Raw genomic sequence first — 17081 nt, forward strand, 5'->3', positions numbered from 1 at the left:
GGCGGGGTTCGACGACCAGCCGCCGCTCCACGTTCCTGACTCGGCGGGGCTGGACGACCAGCCGCCGCTCCACGTTCCGGTCTCGGGTGCGCCCGGACGTCCGCCTGAGTGTTCACGGGTGGACTTGTTGATCGGGCCTCCCGGACGCCCGCCTGAATGGCCCCGTCGGGACTCGCTGGTCTGGCCCCCTGGACATCCGCCAGACTGGCCTAGTTCGCGGGCCTTGGTCCCGCCTCCCGGACGTCCGCCCGAATGGCCCCGTCGGGACTCGCTGGTCTGGCCCCCTGGACATCCGCCAGACCAGCCTAGTTCGCGGGCCTTGGTCCCGCCTCCCGGACGTCCGCCCGAATGGCCCCGTCGGGGCTCGCTGGTCTGGCCCCCTGGACATCCGCCAGACCGGCCTAGTTCGCGGGCCTTGGTCCCACCTACCGGCCCCCTTCCGCCCACCCTCGTTCTTGGACTTGGTTTCATTTTTGACTGTTTTCGTTTGGGACGTCTGGAAGCCGTCCCTTGAGGGGGGGGTACTGTCATGACCCGTGTCTGCCACGTCAGTGTTTTTGTTGTTATTTTCTTCCCTCCTTCCTGCCATGTGCCTTTTGTTATTGTTTTCATCACCTCCCTGCCATGTGCCTTTGTTATTGTTTTCCTTCTCACCAGCTACGCACCTGTTCCTAGTCATCATCACGCACCTGTTCCTAGTCATCATCACGCACCTGCTTCCCATCTGCTCCCCTAAGTACCCGGACTATTTAAACCTTCCAGACCGACAACGCAGTGTCGGGTCATTACCCTGTTTGCCTCCTGTTGCCACGTCACCTCGGACTCTCACGACTTGCTCCCGTTGTTGCACTTGTCTTCGTTCCCTGTCCGCCTGGCTCGTTCCCGTCTCGTGTTTGGTCCTTGTCATCGTCCAGTTAGTCTCGTTCAGTTGCCTGTGTTGTTTCTTTGCCCACGCCCCGTTGTTCGTCCCCACCAAGCTCCACAATAAATCTCCTTAAAGCTTCACCTACCCCTGCTTCCTCGCTTCTTGGGTCCACCTCCTCATCGCCGCAAGGCGACTCCTGACACTACAGTCCCAATCGCGTGTTTAAAGGCAACGGTGACACCCATTCTGCGTGATTCCCGTAAAAAATGTCAGTCTCCAATTGGAGCCAAAAACAGCAGATGTCAATTTTGAAATCTGACGACACGCTCATTCACACATACAACATATTTCAACAGTGGGGAGCATAGCACCACATCAGAGCAACATTGTTAACGTGATGGCTGAGAAAAACGAACACAAGTATTTTATGTTTATGTCTCTCAAAGTGATTTTATTGTAATCATGTTCATGCACAAACCTGGCCAGCCAGGGGACCATTTATTCATATATATATATATATATATATATATATATATATATATATATATATATATATATATATATATATATATATATATATATATATATATATATATATATATATATATATATATATATATATATATACAATCCAACAATATAGTATAATACAACTTTATTTATATAGCGCATTTCACAGCTAGCTGTGACGAAGCACTTCCCATATATGGCAATACCAATTATAAAATAATGTGTTGTACAGCTGGTAAAACTAGGTTATAAGAATGAATGATGATTGAAAAAGCAATCTCTCATACCACACATTGTTAATGTGTCATTAGTATTTACATTTAACATTTACAGTTGACATTTCATGCTTCCAGGATTGTAGCCATTTTTGGATTGTTCATTGTCTGGAGAAATGAATGATGAAAATAAATAGATTGCCTGTTGCTGCAGATACTAATTTACATTACAGTTTTTACATATTGTGCTTCCAATTAGCCATTTCATAAGGTGATGTAAAATGTGAAAGAATATTACAGTAAAGTTACCGCTTATATTTGGTTAACATTGGAATGTTTTTGGGGACATTCTGTATATTTATGCAGTTGAACTTAACTGTCAGGATGTAAAAAGCAGATTTTACAAACTTGATTACTTCTGCTGCACAGGACAATTTAAAAAGCTCGGCTAACACTGTCCTAAAAAAGAAGGTGCTAAATCCCTCTGTCCACTCAAAACTATCTTTCATAGTGAGGTACAGCAGATCTTTGAAGTGCTGGAATTTGACCAAAGTTAAAATGTGTGCAGAGTTGTTTTTGGCCGTTTGAAATTAAAGTACATTTTAAGGAACTGTGTGGGCAGCTTGGTGAGGCAGTGGACTGTACTGTCACCTCACAGCAAGAAGCTTGTGGCTGCAAAACTGTGGGTGGCTTTATTGAGTGTGTTTTCCTTGTGCTTGACTCGAGCACTCGTGGGTCATTCACGAACCTCTTTCGGTCAGCTATTAATGAAAACAGATTTCACCTTTCGCATCAATGTCAGAAAAACGTAATCCATTTTTTTTGGAAAGCTTGACAGCTTGTGTAACAAGTATCGCCTCGAATACATTTGATGGTTATATTTCAGATGACAGCAAACACTCTGAAGGCGTTTCCTCCCGTCGGGTTAAGTAAGCTGCAAAAAGCATGGGGAAAGGATCAGCAGAGAAATGTGAGGCTTGGTCCAAACGTTTTATATGATCATTACATTAAATGCTTAACAATTTTCAAATAAACGTGAACAAAGAAGTTTAGGCAGTGAAAATCTTATCTGACAAATAATAGTGGCGCCACACATTAAAATTATGGGGCTGATTTTGAGTCTGTTTCAGCCCTTCCTATCAGAATCTGCAAACGTCTGATTTATCAGATCCAAAAGATTATCCACACCTGTGGTATGGACCACGGACTTTCTGACTGATTTACTTTCGTGCTGTTGTCAAACAACGGACAGAGTTGGCAACTTGACCCTAGTTTGACGGTCCATCCTCCGTCTGCGACCTGGGCACCCTTCCGTCATCATCCCTCCGCCTATATTCATAAAATAAAAATTTGCATCCCCATCCATTCTGCGTCCTTTTAAAGCGCTTTCGCCTTTGCATTTCACCAGTTCGTCAATCCCGCCAAGGAAAATACAAACAGCAGCCGTGCATGATGAGATGCTAACGGCAGAAGTTCATTTGATGGCTGATTTCCTATTCCAATCCGCTTACCATGATTTCTGCACAACGAAACACACCCGATTAAAAACAGTAATGCCTAAATTTAGCCATAAAAATGGATTAGTAAATACATTAGCTGTCTAGAACAAATAGCGGTGGGTCTCCACGATATTGAATGGGGTGTTTTCTATATCATTAAACACCTGGAGTAGCTTTTTACCCACCAAACACGCCAAACGCAGCAATAGTTACACAGCGTACAGAAACCTTTCTCTTCGCGCCGTACAGATGGCTGTGTTTATTGCACTTCATTCCTTCAATTTTGGATGCTTTCTTTTGACTCCCAACTGCTTCTTCACACAGCCGAGTGTATCGCATTTGTGTTTTTGCCCACTTCTCAAGTTTCGCTCTTCTTCTCAACTCTGTCTCTGTCTATCTCTCTCTCTCTCTCTTAGTTAAAGGGCCAGTTCACGCAACAGTGTTACAAGATTTCTCCGGATGAAAATATTTTAATTCTATAAACGCGGTACTTGACCCTGTTGGGAACCATTAAAGGGACGGAGAACATCCCACTTCCGTCCTTGCTTATTCTCTCCTTTTTTAACAACTTCTTGTTCTCTGTTGCCAAATTGGACGTATGGAAGGCCCAAGCGTTCTACCCCCGGGATGAAATGCTCATCTGTGCAAATGGAGGCGCAACGAGACTAAATATGTTAAATAATTGTGCAACATGTCCACCAAGTCATTCGCCACAGTAAAAATGACAGGGCAAAGCTAACCCCCCTCCCCACGCATGGTGACTGGTAACCTATCAGTATGCCAAATTTATTCCATTTCCTTTTCTTACTTTATAATTTTTATGTTAATTTTTTTAAAATAGACTACTGTCATCAATCATCACATATCATTCTTGTGGTGAATATATCCTAGTAAAATATTCCCTTTCTCAGTCTGACGACTCCATGCCAGAATGAAACTATTTTCATTCCACTTGGCTGTTAGAATGGTTTAGAGCTGACAGTGACAAAAGAAATTTATCCAAATCTGCATTATTATGGGCCAGTAGATTTATGAGCCAATTGCTATTGAATCACTGCTCTCTATAAAGTGTAAAATACAAATTTGCCACAAAGAAAAACATGGCCTGGTGGGGTGCATACCTTTCTGAGGTGATGCCATTTTGGGAACTGCCACTGTACTGCCTTCTGCGGTCCACTGGCATCACATCGAGGTAACCTCCAGATTCATTCTGGATAACTCCAGCATGAAGGGCTGCTCGGCAGATACTTGATTTCTGAAGAGATGAGGCAAAGGCGTTCAAATAAAACAAAGGCGAATTCATCCTATTCCCCAAGGACCAAAAGCCTTATACTTGGCAATCCTGGATATCTTAGGTCAATTGTCCATTCTTTGGGATGAAATATTCTTATTTTGTTGAACGTTTTGTTCTGCAGTATCGGTGTTTTATACTGCATACTTTTGCAGTTCAAAATGGAGCATCCTGATAGGCATTCTGTCTAAACTAATGACTCCATCATGCCCAAGTACACACAGCTGGACACCGTACACCATACATGTCACATATTTTTGTGCTCGTTATGATCTATGTATTCCAAACATGCAATGCACGTGCTTATATGGCCCACAGGTCATGTTTTTGTGTATGAGTTTTTTTTGTTCAAGCTGCTAGTCTTCACATGCTGTTCGAAACCTTTCGACGTACATTTCTATTGTTTATGTGCGGGGATCCACAGATGAATTGTGCGACTCAGAGGATTTTAATGAAGCTGTTTATGTCAATGACTATTTCCATTTTCATTCATTCATATAGATTTGTTTTTAAATCAAATAAAAACTCGACAAGCATCAGATTGGGTTTGACTGTGGATGTTGCACTGTAACATTGAATCCTTAAATGTAGCCCCAGCAAATACCATGAAAAGAATGTTAAAAACTTACATCAGCATAATATTTGCTTCCAATGACTCTGGCGTTACTCGCGCTGAGGCAATTCTTGGGACAATACAACCTAAAGAAAAAGCCAACATTTACAATAATCAAAAGGCACTTTTTCACGATAGCCACATTCAGCGTAGACATTGTGTATGAATGTTTTCCTTCCTTTTTTAGCAAAATATAATTTTTACAGCATAGATTACAAAGTAAACAAACAAACCAACAATAGGTTGGTTACCTTGGACAATGTCGCACAGGTTTCTTGAAGGGACAGAACAGCGCCACAGTGGTGTCACATGCTACCGCCTTGACTGCAAGAAAAAAAGTACCACAAAATGACGAATGAGAAGTTTAGTGAACAGTAAGACATGTGAACAAGTGGTTCCTACCAGGCACGGACTGTACTTTAAAGGAATTTGCACTTCTGTTCTTCCTGTGACATGTAAGAGAACATCAAGAACGAACTGCATGGTAAAAACAAGCAATTGTTTTGATGAGTAACACAGAAACATACCCTATTGATTGAATGCCATTCTTGTATGATTTTGTGAATTGCTGTTTTCGACCCAGTCGAGTCACATCCAACCATCCTCCATCATTGTCGATAACACCGGCGTGCAATGCAGCTCCACATACACTGGATTGCTGGGTTGTTTACAAAACAAACCACAAACATCACAACGTTGAAATTGACCTCCCACCGCATTCCACTGTTATATTGAAAGTAATACAACATTGTTGGTGATCATATACCATGTCATAAGAGGTTGTCCCAACTACTTTTCCATGCCTGTCAAAGCAGCCTGGTGGACACTCATATCTACAGGTAGGATCAAACAGTTAGAATATTTTTACTTTTGAATGTGAGCAATGGTGAATTAGTTGCAGATTTATATGCCTGTACCTGTTACAGGTTGTTCCTTTGCACCGATCTCTCAGCTTTGTGTCGCAGTCCATTTGTTGGCCTGTAAGAACAACTGTGAGTTACAATAACACCTACTGGAGTGGTCTGGTCACTTTGTATCTCAGTCGCATGAATGATTGCTTACACATCTGCTCGGTGCTTATGATCTGGTTTGCGTCCAAGTCCTCAGAGGGTTGTGAGAGATTTGGATTTTGGGCCCTGGGTTGGGCCTCCCTCTCTCTCACTGCATCTGGCTCTGGTTCAATGTAGTTTGTCTCCTCGGTCTCTGGAGCAGGACGCCTGTCAACACCTCCGTCTGAAAACAGAGCTGCCATGTTACATTGAACTTTTGTTGCGTTGAGTTAAAATATGTAAGATTGAATTTGTTTTTTCTTCTATTAATTGTATGTTTAGCTATTGTTACTTCATTCAAGAACGAGGGGTATAAATTGCCATAATTAAATTTGGAATCCCCCAATGGCAATCAATAGTAATAAGTATCCATCCAATATTCATGGGAATTGAAAACAAATGAACTATAAATGTACAAAATTGCAATTTAGTTTATGACAGAGGTCTTGAATAAACATTAGTTGTAAATCATCGTACCGTAAAGGTTTGGTGAAAATCACCCACATTTTGTATAATGTTAGATGATTTTTAGCCCTCTAATTGCTCCTCATTAACAAATTTGGTGCAGTCTATTGTATGTTTATTTTATTCAGCATTTAATTCCTAAATTAATAAATAAAATTCTATTTACAAACAATAAGTGATGTTCTAATCATCAAAAATAAATGAAATAAATTACTTGTAATTGTATATATGGTACTGTTTGTATAACATCCACACATTTTTTTACCAAATTCAAATAGATTCACATCATGAATTCCCATACAATAATACATCCATGATTTATAAAAATTTCCATGGAATCTTTTAGATTTATATTGGAAAATGTACAACCCCTAAAACCATATTATTACCCCACCTTTGTAGCATAAATTGTCCCTGCATCCTCCAGCATAGCTGGCTGGACAAGCAGAGCATGGAGCGCCATACTTGTAAGGCGCATGACCCCACCAGTTTCCCCTAAGAAAAAAGAGAATAATAAACATATACTAATAAGTGATAACAATTATTATTTAAAGCAAAAATTAAAAGAAAAAATAGGGGGCGGGCTAAACTAGGTTTTGGAATTTTCACAGATGACGCAGCTTGGTGAAACTGATTTCATTCGCCACAAAGGCACGGTCCTTGACACGGCGAAAGGCAAAACTGATTTTCTGGAGTCCAGACGGGTGGTCCAAATGCTCAAATTAGTGTTTATAAGGAATTGCAAGTTGTCCCCCACAGGTTGGATGAGGTAAAGTTGCCTTGCACCAGCACGAAAATTAAGATGCGCCTGATTTTAGAATGAAAAACCTACGGTGGTGAGTAGTTGCAGACCAGATATACAGCTTTAGCCCAGATCATTCCCCACACGTTCATGTTATAACACACGTTGATGGCACAGCCAATACGATTGCTTGTGGCCCACACCAACTAGAAAATGAAAGACATACAAACAAAATAAATGGATTTGGCTTAAATGGATCAAACCTTGTATCAAACAATGCAACATATGTTTGCTGTCATCTTACTGTTGTTACACAGATAATTGAAGACAATAAATGTATCCCGTGGATCTCATCACATATGGGTCTAATTTCAGTATATTTCAGATACAGTTTTTCTGGACACTTGGAGTGGCACAGTCTCCTGTTTTGTTTCGACTCCCAGTATAGCTCCACCAGCATTTAAGCTGAAAAGACGTTTAGACAGCCAAAATAAATAAAAGCCCTTGAGTAGCTACCCAGTGAATACAACATTTTTCTCCTTTTTTTTTTTTTTACTGCAAAAAAGGTTCTCTGGTCGAGAGGAGGCTCGGGAAATTAGAGAGTACGGAGAAAAATGGAAGAAAACACACAAGACCTCACACAAACACAGTCAAAACGAGGCTAAATAAATTATGTTTCCAAATGGTTGAAGTTAAAATTACAACCATATTTTTGTTTATTTAATATAATTGTAGTTTCGGAATTTATGGAGTTTTTCAAACTAGATTCATTCATAATCGGTATAATCGAAACGTCTGCAGTGAGGACAAAATTTAGTGTGACAGGCATGTAAATGTGACAGTCATTACCTGAGTGTAGTGAGTGCAAACAGGTCCTGAACATCTAAAAGGGCAGTGTGGGTTACACTCCTGGGAGTAAGGATAGCTGTAGTACCTCACTTCATCATACCAGGCCTGCACGTGGTAGGTGGGAGGGCGATCCCTGAAGAAATGGACAGTTTTATGATGCATTCCCATCATATTACAAGAAAAGTCCCGTCAATCAAGAATAAATACAGAATATTAAGGAGTTTCACATTTCTAGACAGACACCAGTAACTGAAACTGCCATATGAATTTGGGATTCCAATTTTTTATTTTTTTTGTGATGAGTGAATGAAAAGCAAAATATAGGGACAGGGTTATGTCATTTGAACGATTGAATTGAAAAGTAGGAGGTACCATAATGCTAAGGAGAATTTTTTTTTTTTTTTTTTATGGAGCACTTTAAAAATGGCAAAAGTTGTATATAAAGTGCTGTACAGAAAGTAAAAATCAGACATATAAAAACAGAGACAATAACAATAAATTAATAATATAAAAACAGTAATCACAATAAAATACAAAAACAATGCAGAGTCTCAAGCTGAGTCAAAAGCCAAAGAATAAACATATGTTTTAAGACTAGTTTTAAAGATGGTGCTTGCCTAATGTACAAAGGGAAGGACCAGCATTGAGGCATCTGAGGCTCCACTTAGTTCATACTTTTATTGACGTTGGAACTATACCAAAGATTTGGCTGGTTTATTTTCGGATGCCTCAGTACACATTTTACAGTAAAACAAAGTAGGCCCATTAAATGTTACCGAACTGTTTCGTGAGGAGGTAACACTGTACTGTATAAATAATAAACTGGCCATTTTAGTTGTAATCAGGAAATCATGTGGTATTGATGAGTATTGCAATCTTAAAATAGTTGATTATGACACAGATATTGAGGGAGCCCTGGTTATGCGGAGTGAAGAATGAAAACTATTTTACATCGAAGAAAATTTACAAAAATGACAACTACCTGGAAATAGGCAAACAATTTATCAATAAATTAGTTTGAATAAATTCATAATAACATCTCTTACCGAAGGGAAAGCAAAAATGAAATAAACATATGAACAGTAAAATTAAGAAATTCAGACAAAATCATCATCAACCACACAATCATTTAGAACTACATTATAATCCAATCAGCTCCATGAAGTATCCATGATACAAGTGCAAAAAACAGCAACAAAGATTTCAGATTTGCAAATTATTTTACTTTCATTGTATTCTTGCATTGTTCTTTACTTATGGATAGTTCTAAAATAGAACCTGGTATCTTTAAGCAGTAACTCATGTTTGTTGTTTTATTTTTTTCCAACGCCAATAGAGGCCTTTTGTCAATCAATTGACAAATTTCAAAGCGGATGCTAGAAGGGAGCCTACTTTTTTTTTTGTTTGTTTGCCGTTGACAGACAGCTATCCATGAAACTGTCAGGCAAGTGACTAAGTATGGCCATGCCATTGGCCCAGTGACATCTTCTGTTGAATTGGCGGTACATACATACCTGCCCCAATGAGCGCCAAGGTTCTGGCCTATTTGAGTCAACATGTGGCTTGGTCCATGTTCCCATCGGCAGGTATGGGCCCAGTGCTCGGCACTTCTCTCTAACTCGTAATCCCACACCTGGTAAACACAAACACCAATAGTGTAAATAAAATTAATAAAAACAAACAAAAACAGTTTATCCAAGTTCAAGATCACAACATTAAGATCAGTCACTAATACATATGTGCTTTTAGAACTGAAAGATACTAGATCAATAAGTGAAAGGGTCATCCAACTGGAGGTTTTTTTTTTTTTTTGCGGGGGAGGGAGGCATTTTTCACAATGCCTATCAATATGCTGTACATAATTTGTATATTCACAGGAAATAGTTAACACCAAATTGAAAGATTCATTGCCTTCTCACAGTGATGTACTGTAGTTGCACACGTCCCTTGCCAATTTTAACACTGTATAGTCAAAACCAGGGCTCTCCTATTAAACACACAACGGCTGGGATGAAAAGCACAACCCCATCAACTTGCCGTTTTGTGCTGTAGATCTCCTCTTGAAGTTTTGTTCCAGAAAAGAAAGTGGAAACAAGGCAGTATCTGTTTTAGGTTCAATTGTAATTTATAGTGTAAAAACCATGACGAAATTAACGACAACGTGTCATAATTTACTAAACCCATTCAGTTACCTTTACTTTGAAAAATACATTCATTGACTTAAAAAATCATTTGACACCTTTAATCATAACATATTACTGACTAAGATACATCAGGGGTGTTGTATGGTATTGGATAAAAAGATATTTGGATATGCGGAAGCAATTTGTGTTGACTACTCATCACTCTTCAATACTGCTTGTGGTGTCCCCCAGGGGTCAGTATTAGGGCCTAAAGTAAATATACATATAAGTGATATTTGGAATGTACTGGAAACAATGAATCCGGTACTATTTGCAGATGATACCATTTTTTTTTTTATTCCGGTGATGAGCTAAGTTAGTTCCAACAGATAATAAAAAATGAATTGAACATGCTTAAATTGTGATCTTGGTTTTACTTTAATAAACTGTCATTAAATGTTGGCAAAACAAAATTTATATTATTTGGAAATCAAATAACAGACATGCAGATGCATATACAAGTGGATAGGGTAGAAATTGAAAAGGGTACAGAGAGTTTAAAAACGATTTTAAAAATAACACAGATTCTGCCATTTTCATTAAACACATCACTAGATATCTGTCACTTGTCACACAGCTACACCATATCTATGGTGTTAATCCTGAATGAATGAAGCCATATTGTTTCTAGCCAATACTACGAACTAAGTGAGATTCCACTTTTGATGCGAAAAACGTAGCTCCAGATGGGCTTTTGATGGTACAAAACACATTTTGGAGAACAAGTTGTCAAGGAAGTGCGGCAGACACCACCATGTCTGCCATGTCTTTGTGAGCTACACATGCATGAACAACCTTACCCGCATGAAGGTCAAGTGCTGCTTTGATCCAGTGTGTCTGTAGCTTAATTTACGAGTGTGGACTTTGCTCGCATTATGGACATAACGCCCACGACTCTGGCTGCACCCACTGAGATTCGCAAAGGGTTGAGAAAAAGTAGATCCTCCCTGGGGGAGTTAAGCTTATCTCCCACTTCGTGCTCGTTAAAAATATTTGGGACGGTGCTTGTTTTTAATGTCAACAGCATGGCATAACTCCTCTCCAAATGTAAATCACTCCTTGTCCTGTAAATGTTTGCTGCCCATCCACTATGCCTGCCAATTCTGGTGCAGTTGTGCACAAGGGGGCTCAAGAAAACATTCAAATTGTGGAATAAGATGCCAGTGTGGACCTTGTTTGCTGTTTCTGGTTGACCCTTCACAATTTTGTGCCCTGCAAAATTGTATTTTACAATGCGTGTCTATGGTCCAGCAGTAAAATTACACACATTACATCTCTTTGGAACCACCATGGACATACCTGAGTGTTGACATATGTTGCCATAAAAGTCAAATAGATTAATATAGAGGTGTTTTTCCAAGCTAAACTAATGAATTTACACCAATCAAGCAACACGTACAATGAAAAAAGTGTGTAAGAGAATATATTTGGGATCATCAATCCACCACACCACTAGCATTTTCTTTTCCTGGGACCTCTGTGATACAGTACATTTCAATTGTTTGCTTGCAAACAAGATGGATTGATTTATTCATATGGTGGAGGAGGAGGGGGCGGCACGGTGGCCTCACAGTGCAGAGGTCGTGGGTTCGATTCCGGCACCGGCCTTCTTGCTTGGAGTTTGCATGTTCTCCCCGTGCCTGCGTGGGTTTTCTCCGGGTACTCCAGTTTCCTCCCACATTCCAAAAACATGCATGGCAGATTGATTGGACACTCTAAATTGCCCCTTGCACGGATGGTTGTTTGTCTATGTGTGCCCTGCGATTGGCTGGCAACCAGTTCAGGGTGTACTCCGCCAACTGCCTGAAGATAGATGGGATAGGCTCCAGCACCCCCTCAACCCTTGTGAGGAAAAAAGCGGCTTCGATAATGGATGGATGGATGTGTTTTACTAGAGCAGCCAAGATTAGTTGACTAGTCACAACATCAACGATAGTTACTTTAATAGTCGACCATTCATTATTTATTTATTTATTTCTCGGAAGAGCGGCTCATTGCACCCTACTAACAAGTAGTGTTTTAACGAAGGAGACGAACGAGGAGGCGCTGAGCGTGCTAATAACTAAAGTGAAATTCTAAGTCAGAAAAGACCCAAAATGAGTGGTAATGTATACAGTCGACTTTTAACAGAAGTCTGACTAGAACCCCGTTTGGGCGGAGAGCCAGCAGCTATGAACAGAAATGTTGAATTTCAATCAATACATATCCAGACAAAAAATAAGACGACAGCTAAATTAGCAATTTAGCAGATGCTCTCAGACTTGAACACGTTAACGGCTCACGTCATCAGGACGAAGAGCTTCAATGTTGAACATGTATGAAATGTTTACAATTGCAGTTTGACCAACCAACCAGTTTGACCACCGTGCCGCTCCAAACTATATATTTCAATCAATCTATCTTTGTTAAGGGACAATGATTTTATTGACATAATCTGACATTTATGTACAAAAAACATGTACATTAGTATGTGATGTAAGACACACACACATACACACGCACACACGGTATAGTGTTGGCATGAACACTCATTAGTATTAATCTATACACTCGGTAGTGTCATTATTACCGCACTGTTATCACTACATTTTGTTGCTGTTACACACTATTTTGTGTTTAACGCCTTAATTAATATTAATTTTACACCGTGTAGTGTAGATGTCTATAGACATTTTGCTGGTGTTGAAATCAACACTCTATGGTGTTGAATTAACAGCAGCAGATTTGCAGGATAGTTACCACCAGATTACAAACTCTTAAAGAAAAATAGTGCGGAAAACAAGATCCAATGTTTTTGTAATTTAAAGTATAGTATGGAGAATACACCTACATTCTTGTATCTTAATAAAAAGTGAACGTAGGGTGTGATTATAGGAAACCTTAAAGAAAGCTTTGTTCCTTTGCAGCATTTAATGTTTTTTAAAATGTGTGTAACAGTGCCTTCAAGGCATATGCTGTGTTGCTTTCGCATCAGCATACAGTACTGTACAGTAGAGTACCATGTAGCGATGATCTTCATGCAGAACTCATTGGCCTCCAAATCTTGCATCTCAAAAACCAAGAGCTTAGCCCTTGTAGTTCCCTTTCCAACCACATCATTACCATCAGTAATAGTATCTCACACTAAAGAAACAGTGGATTAGTGTACATAACATACATTTACACTAACATGGCCCGCAGTTCAAACGGCACGGTTTGACTGACTTGAAATAGATTCACCGCTGTGGCACCCCAAATGAGATGCATGGAGGATCAGATGAAAGACAACATTGGCACCCAAGAGTTTGGAGTGGGCTGCGATGGATGGGGAGAGAGGGAAATAGTGTGAAAGACAACGCGGTTGGAGGAAGATTTATGATGCCACAGATCAAAAAGTGAAATGAAGGATATATACAATTATTATTATTATTATTATTGTTCTTACTAGTAATAGCAGTGGCACTTGTAGTAGTATCTTTTTATTATGAAAACCTGATGTGCTAGAGAAAAAAAACGAGAGCCGATTTGCAATCAGCACAAAAAAAATCATTGAAGAAACCTTACTTTGCATCACTGATGAAAATGTTTAGAAAACATTGTTCACCGGAGTAATGTACATGTCCTGGGTGCTGGCAACTCACATGACACTCCAACATATGATAAAGACTTGATCATATATGCATTTGAAAAACTGCTTTCATCATTTTTGCAATTAAATACAAAAGGAGCGCACATAAATAGAAGTGACTCGGACAACAAAGGTGCTAGTGTCAGCACTCACCATGTACTCCATGTTGGAGGCTGGAGGGTGGACCTGACCACGCAACTTGTTGTGTAGATCCAGAATGAGGTGCATGTCCCCCTCGCTGATGGCCCTTTTCCCTCTCGTTCTGGCCTTCCACCACTCTTCGTCCTTGTCCCTGTACTTGTCTAGGATGGACTCCAGTTGTGTGGCGTTGGTTAGGACCGCAGATGTGACAGTGTGGGACAAACATAAGCAGAGGCTCACTGCCCTAAACCACCCAGGAAAAGAAAGAGGCTTCTTCATGTTGCAGAAAATACTGGTGCTCAATGAAGAACACTTGGTTCTCTGTAAAAAGAAAATAGGGAATGGATTTAGTCATGTTACAACGCAAAAGGATACATGAGGCAAACTAGAGACTAGTCATATAGTAGGTGTGACTGTGAATGTTGCACCCCCAACTCTGTAATTACATGCAATAGAAAGTGCATGCACGCTTGGCATTCAATCATAATTGTACACATGAAACTTCAATTCAGCTTCTTCATACTCTGAGCTGCCAAAACCTGGTGAACCTGCAAAATCCATCCATCTTAGTATTCCTGTTCATGTTTGCTGAGAGCTGGAGTCCATCCCAGCAGACTTTGGGCAAAAGGCAGACACTTCATAGAGTGGTCACCCAGTCATTCACAGGGCGAGAGGGAGATAGAAAAGCATTTACACACCAAAACACTGATGAGGATGAACCAACCCATGCATCCTGGGTTCTAAAGTCTGGCAAGTGAACTCCAACTCAATTAGTGGATTCTGCACATTCTCCTGAGATCCAGGGCCACAGCTGAATTCTATAAAGTGTCTTGGCGTTTTTTGCAGCTTGTCGCAAATCACTAAGCATCTTAATATGATAGCATATAGCAACATGACCACTGCAAACTGCGACGACAATCAAAACTGATAATCTTTGTAAAGGAAGAACTTTGTTTCCGCTTTTGAACTGGACCTCATGAAAGGCTGACAGGCACACTAATGCAGACTATTGAGAAATAGACATTTGTTTCGATACTTTGTAGGTTTTATGCTATTTAAATCATTTTCAATTGAAATGTTTGCCAGTAGTAGCAGCTCACCTTGAATCTTTTCTCACGCAGAGAGTATCAAAGCATAGAAAAGTTCACTTCAAACGGTGAAGCTGTTCCAACTCTGAAGGGCATCAGCGGGTCACAACATCACAAGTCACAGTAGGACCACTGTATGTTTTCACACATATTAAACCACAGGCAAGATTTATAGGCTCTGAGCAACTTACTCTATTGCATGTGCTCACAGGGACATCCGCAGGTTTAATTTGATCAAAATGCAGGTACTATCCTCCGCCCTATTATATGTAAAGACCCTGCGAGTAATGCACAGGTACAGATCAAAGAGCATGTTTACCTTTCAAATCAGTCAAGATCAATTTCCAGTATCTCACAGATCCCAAATGTTGATGGACTATATTCTGCAATCCAGTGAGTTGTCCATCTCAAGCAAGCAGGTTATGCTTTTCACATTGCATGCCACCTCCACGCACGGAGACTCCGAAATATCTATAGGTATCTGTTGAATTCCTCAGGTTATACAGTATACTGCTGGCTGCATGAGCCCACCGCTTATTTTGCACTTATATGCCAAGTTTGCCCGTAGCAACGCTCATCACAGTGGGCCACTCCCCCACGCAACTCGCTTGGATCTAAGCCCAGCGCGCGTGACCACCCACAACTCACACACACGCGCAAGCGCGGGCGGACGTGCTGTCTGGCAACTTGGCATGGATTTCTTTTACTCTGAGGTCGATTCAGTTCATGTGTGGCGTCACACCACTTGAAACTACTGTACTTCAGAGATGATATTGGTACTTAATAATGTAGCAATGACAATGTCACGAAAGTAAATAAATACATATACATATACAAATAAAAACGTACTACGTGGAGTTGAAACCCGAGTATGTCCGTAAATCACTAACACACACACACACACACACACTAAAATAAATCACTAACACACGCAAACAAGCAGTAGTACTAAAGCCATTAGTGTACTACAAATCATTTTGAATGAATAACACTTTTTAGGCATTGCTATAAACAAACAAATGAAAAACAGCAAGTAGGGTGGTTAACTGAGCGTGCCCAATATATATATATATATATATATATATATATATATATATATATATATATATATATATATATATTAAAAAGTAGAAATTTGGAATCTTCGCTAAAAACAAAACACCACAACTTATTCCTAACCAACTGAAACTGGTTCACTTATGCAACACTCAGTCATTCGCTCACTTTATTTTTGAATATTTGAAAGGTACTCTGGCGTCACCTTCAGGACAGTCTGGCTAGTTGCGCTTGATATTCTAGCACGAATAGTACCTTCCAAAATGATTTCGCTCTCTTTATTCTCAAGGGATCTGATTTCCAGCAAGGCTGTGCAAAATGAACCATTTCAGAATTTAGTTTAATTTAATGGATGAATTAGAATTGATTCAACTCCACAGGATGTTGGATTTAATTTGAATTCCATCCAATTCAGAGAAACTCATTCTCATCACGTAAGTCAGAATGAGACAGTGTATTTTATTCGGGTGCTCCAAACAAAATGTCCAAAATGTCTGTGTTAAAGACTTAAGATAAAGCATAGTCCTCTTGGAAATGAATATATTCTGTCCAAGCAACCTTTTTCAGTTTTAATAATCAGTTTAATCAGAGTAGGCTTCTAATGTTAAGAAAATAAAACAATTACCACACTATATATTTTTTTACTATAATGAACAATTGTACACATAAAGTCCTTACTATAATATTTGTATGAAATTTATGTTGTATATGAGCTTTTTTATTATAAGCTTCATTGTTAGATTTTAACTTTGCATCATAAATTTCATAGAATTTAACTTACACACAGTAAATGCCATTACTCTAAAAAGCCTACATTTGGTCCCAGTATACAGATTAAAATTTGAGAGAAAAATATTCAGCATAACATTCTCAGATAAAATTTTATGCTGAATATTTTACTCTCAAAT

At 39.7% G+C, this 17081-nt stretch overlaps 1 protein-coding gene across 1 annotated transcript; it reads right to left on the minus strand.

Moving 5' to 3' along the window:
* Positions 1–1570: 1570 nt before the first annotated feature.
* On the minus strand, positions 1571–15645 carry LOC148325623 (cysteine-rich secretory protein LCCL domain-containing 1-like). The gene is made up of 15 exons (XM_088311907.1): positions 15437–15645; positions 14042–14350; positions 9613–9731; positions 8099–8231; positions 7340–7455; positions 6902–7002; positions 6056–6226; positions 5911–5971; positions 5760–5826; positions 5521–5651; positions 5396–5439; positions 5245–5317; positions 5010–5079; positions 4211–4344; positions 1571–2524 (listed from the first exon to the last, which is right to left on the minus strand). Exons 2-15 carry the CDS (start codon positions 14306–14308, stop codon positions 2473–2475), a joined length of 1539 nt encoding a protein of 512 aa, XP_088168033.1. The 5' UTR covers positions 14309–14350; positions 15437–15645; the 3' UTR covers positions 1571–2472.
* Between the last annotated feature and the right edge of the window lie 1436 nt (positions 15646–17081).

This window comes from Idiotropiscis lumnitzeri, chromosome 12 (genome assembly GCF_059441095.1).
Source record: "Idiotropiscis lumnitzeri isolate Australia: NSW breed Sydney's pygmy pipehorse chromosome 12, RoL_Ilum_1.0, whole genome shotgun sequence".
Lineage (NCBI taxonomy): Eukaryota > Metazoa > Chordata > Actinopteri > Syngnathiformes > Syngnathidae > Idiotropiscis > Idiotropiscis lumnitzeri.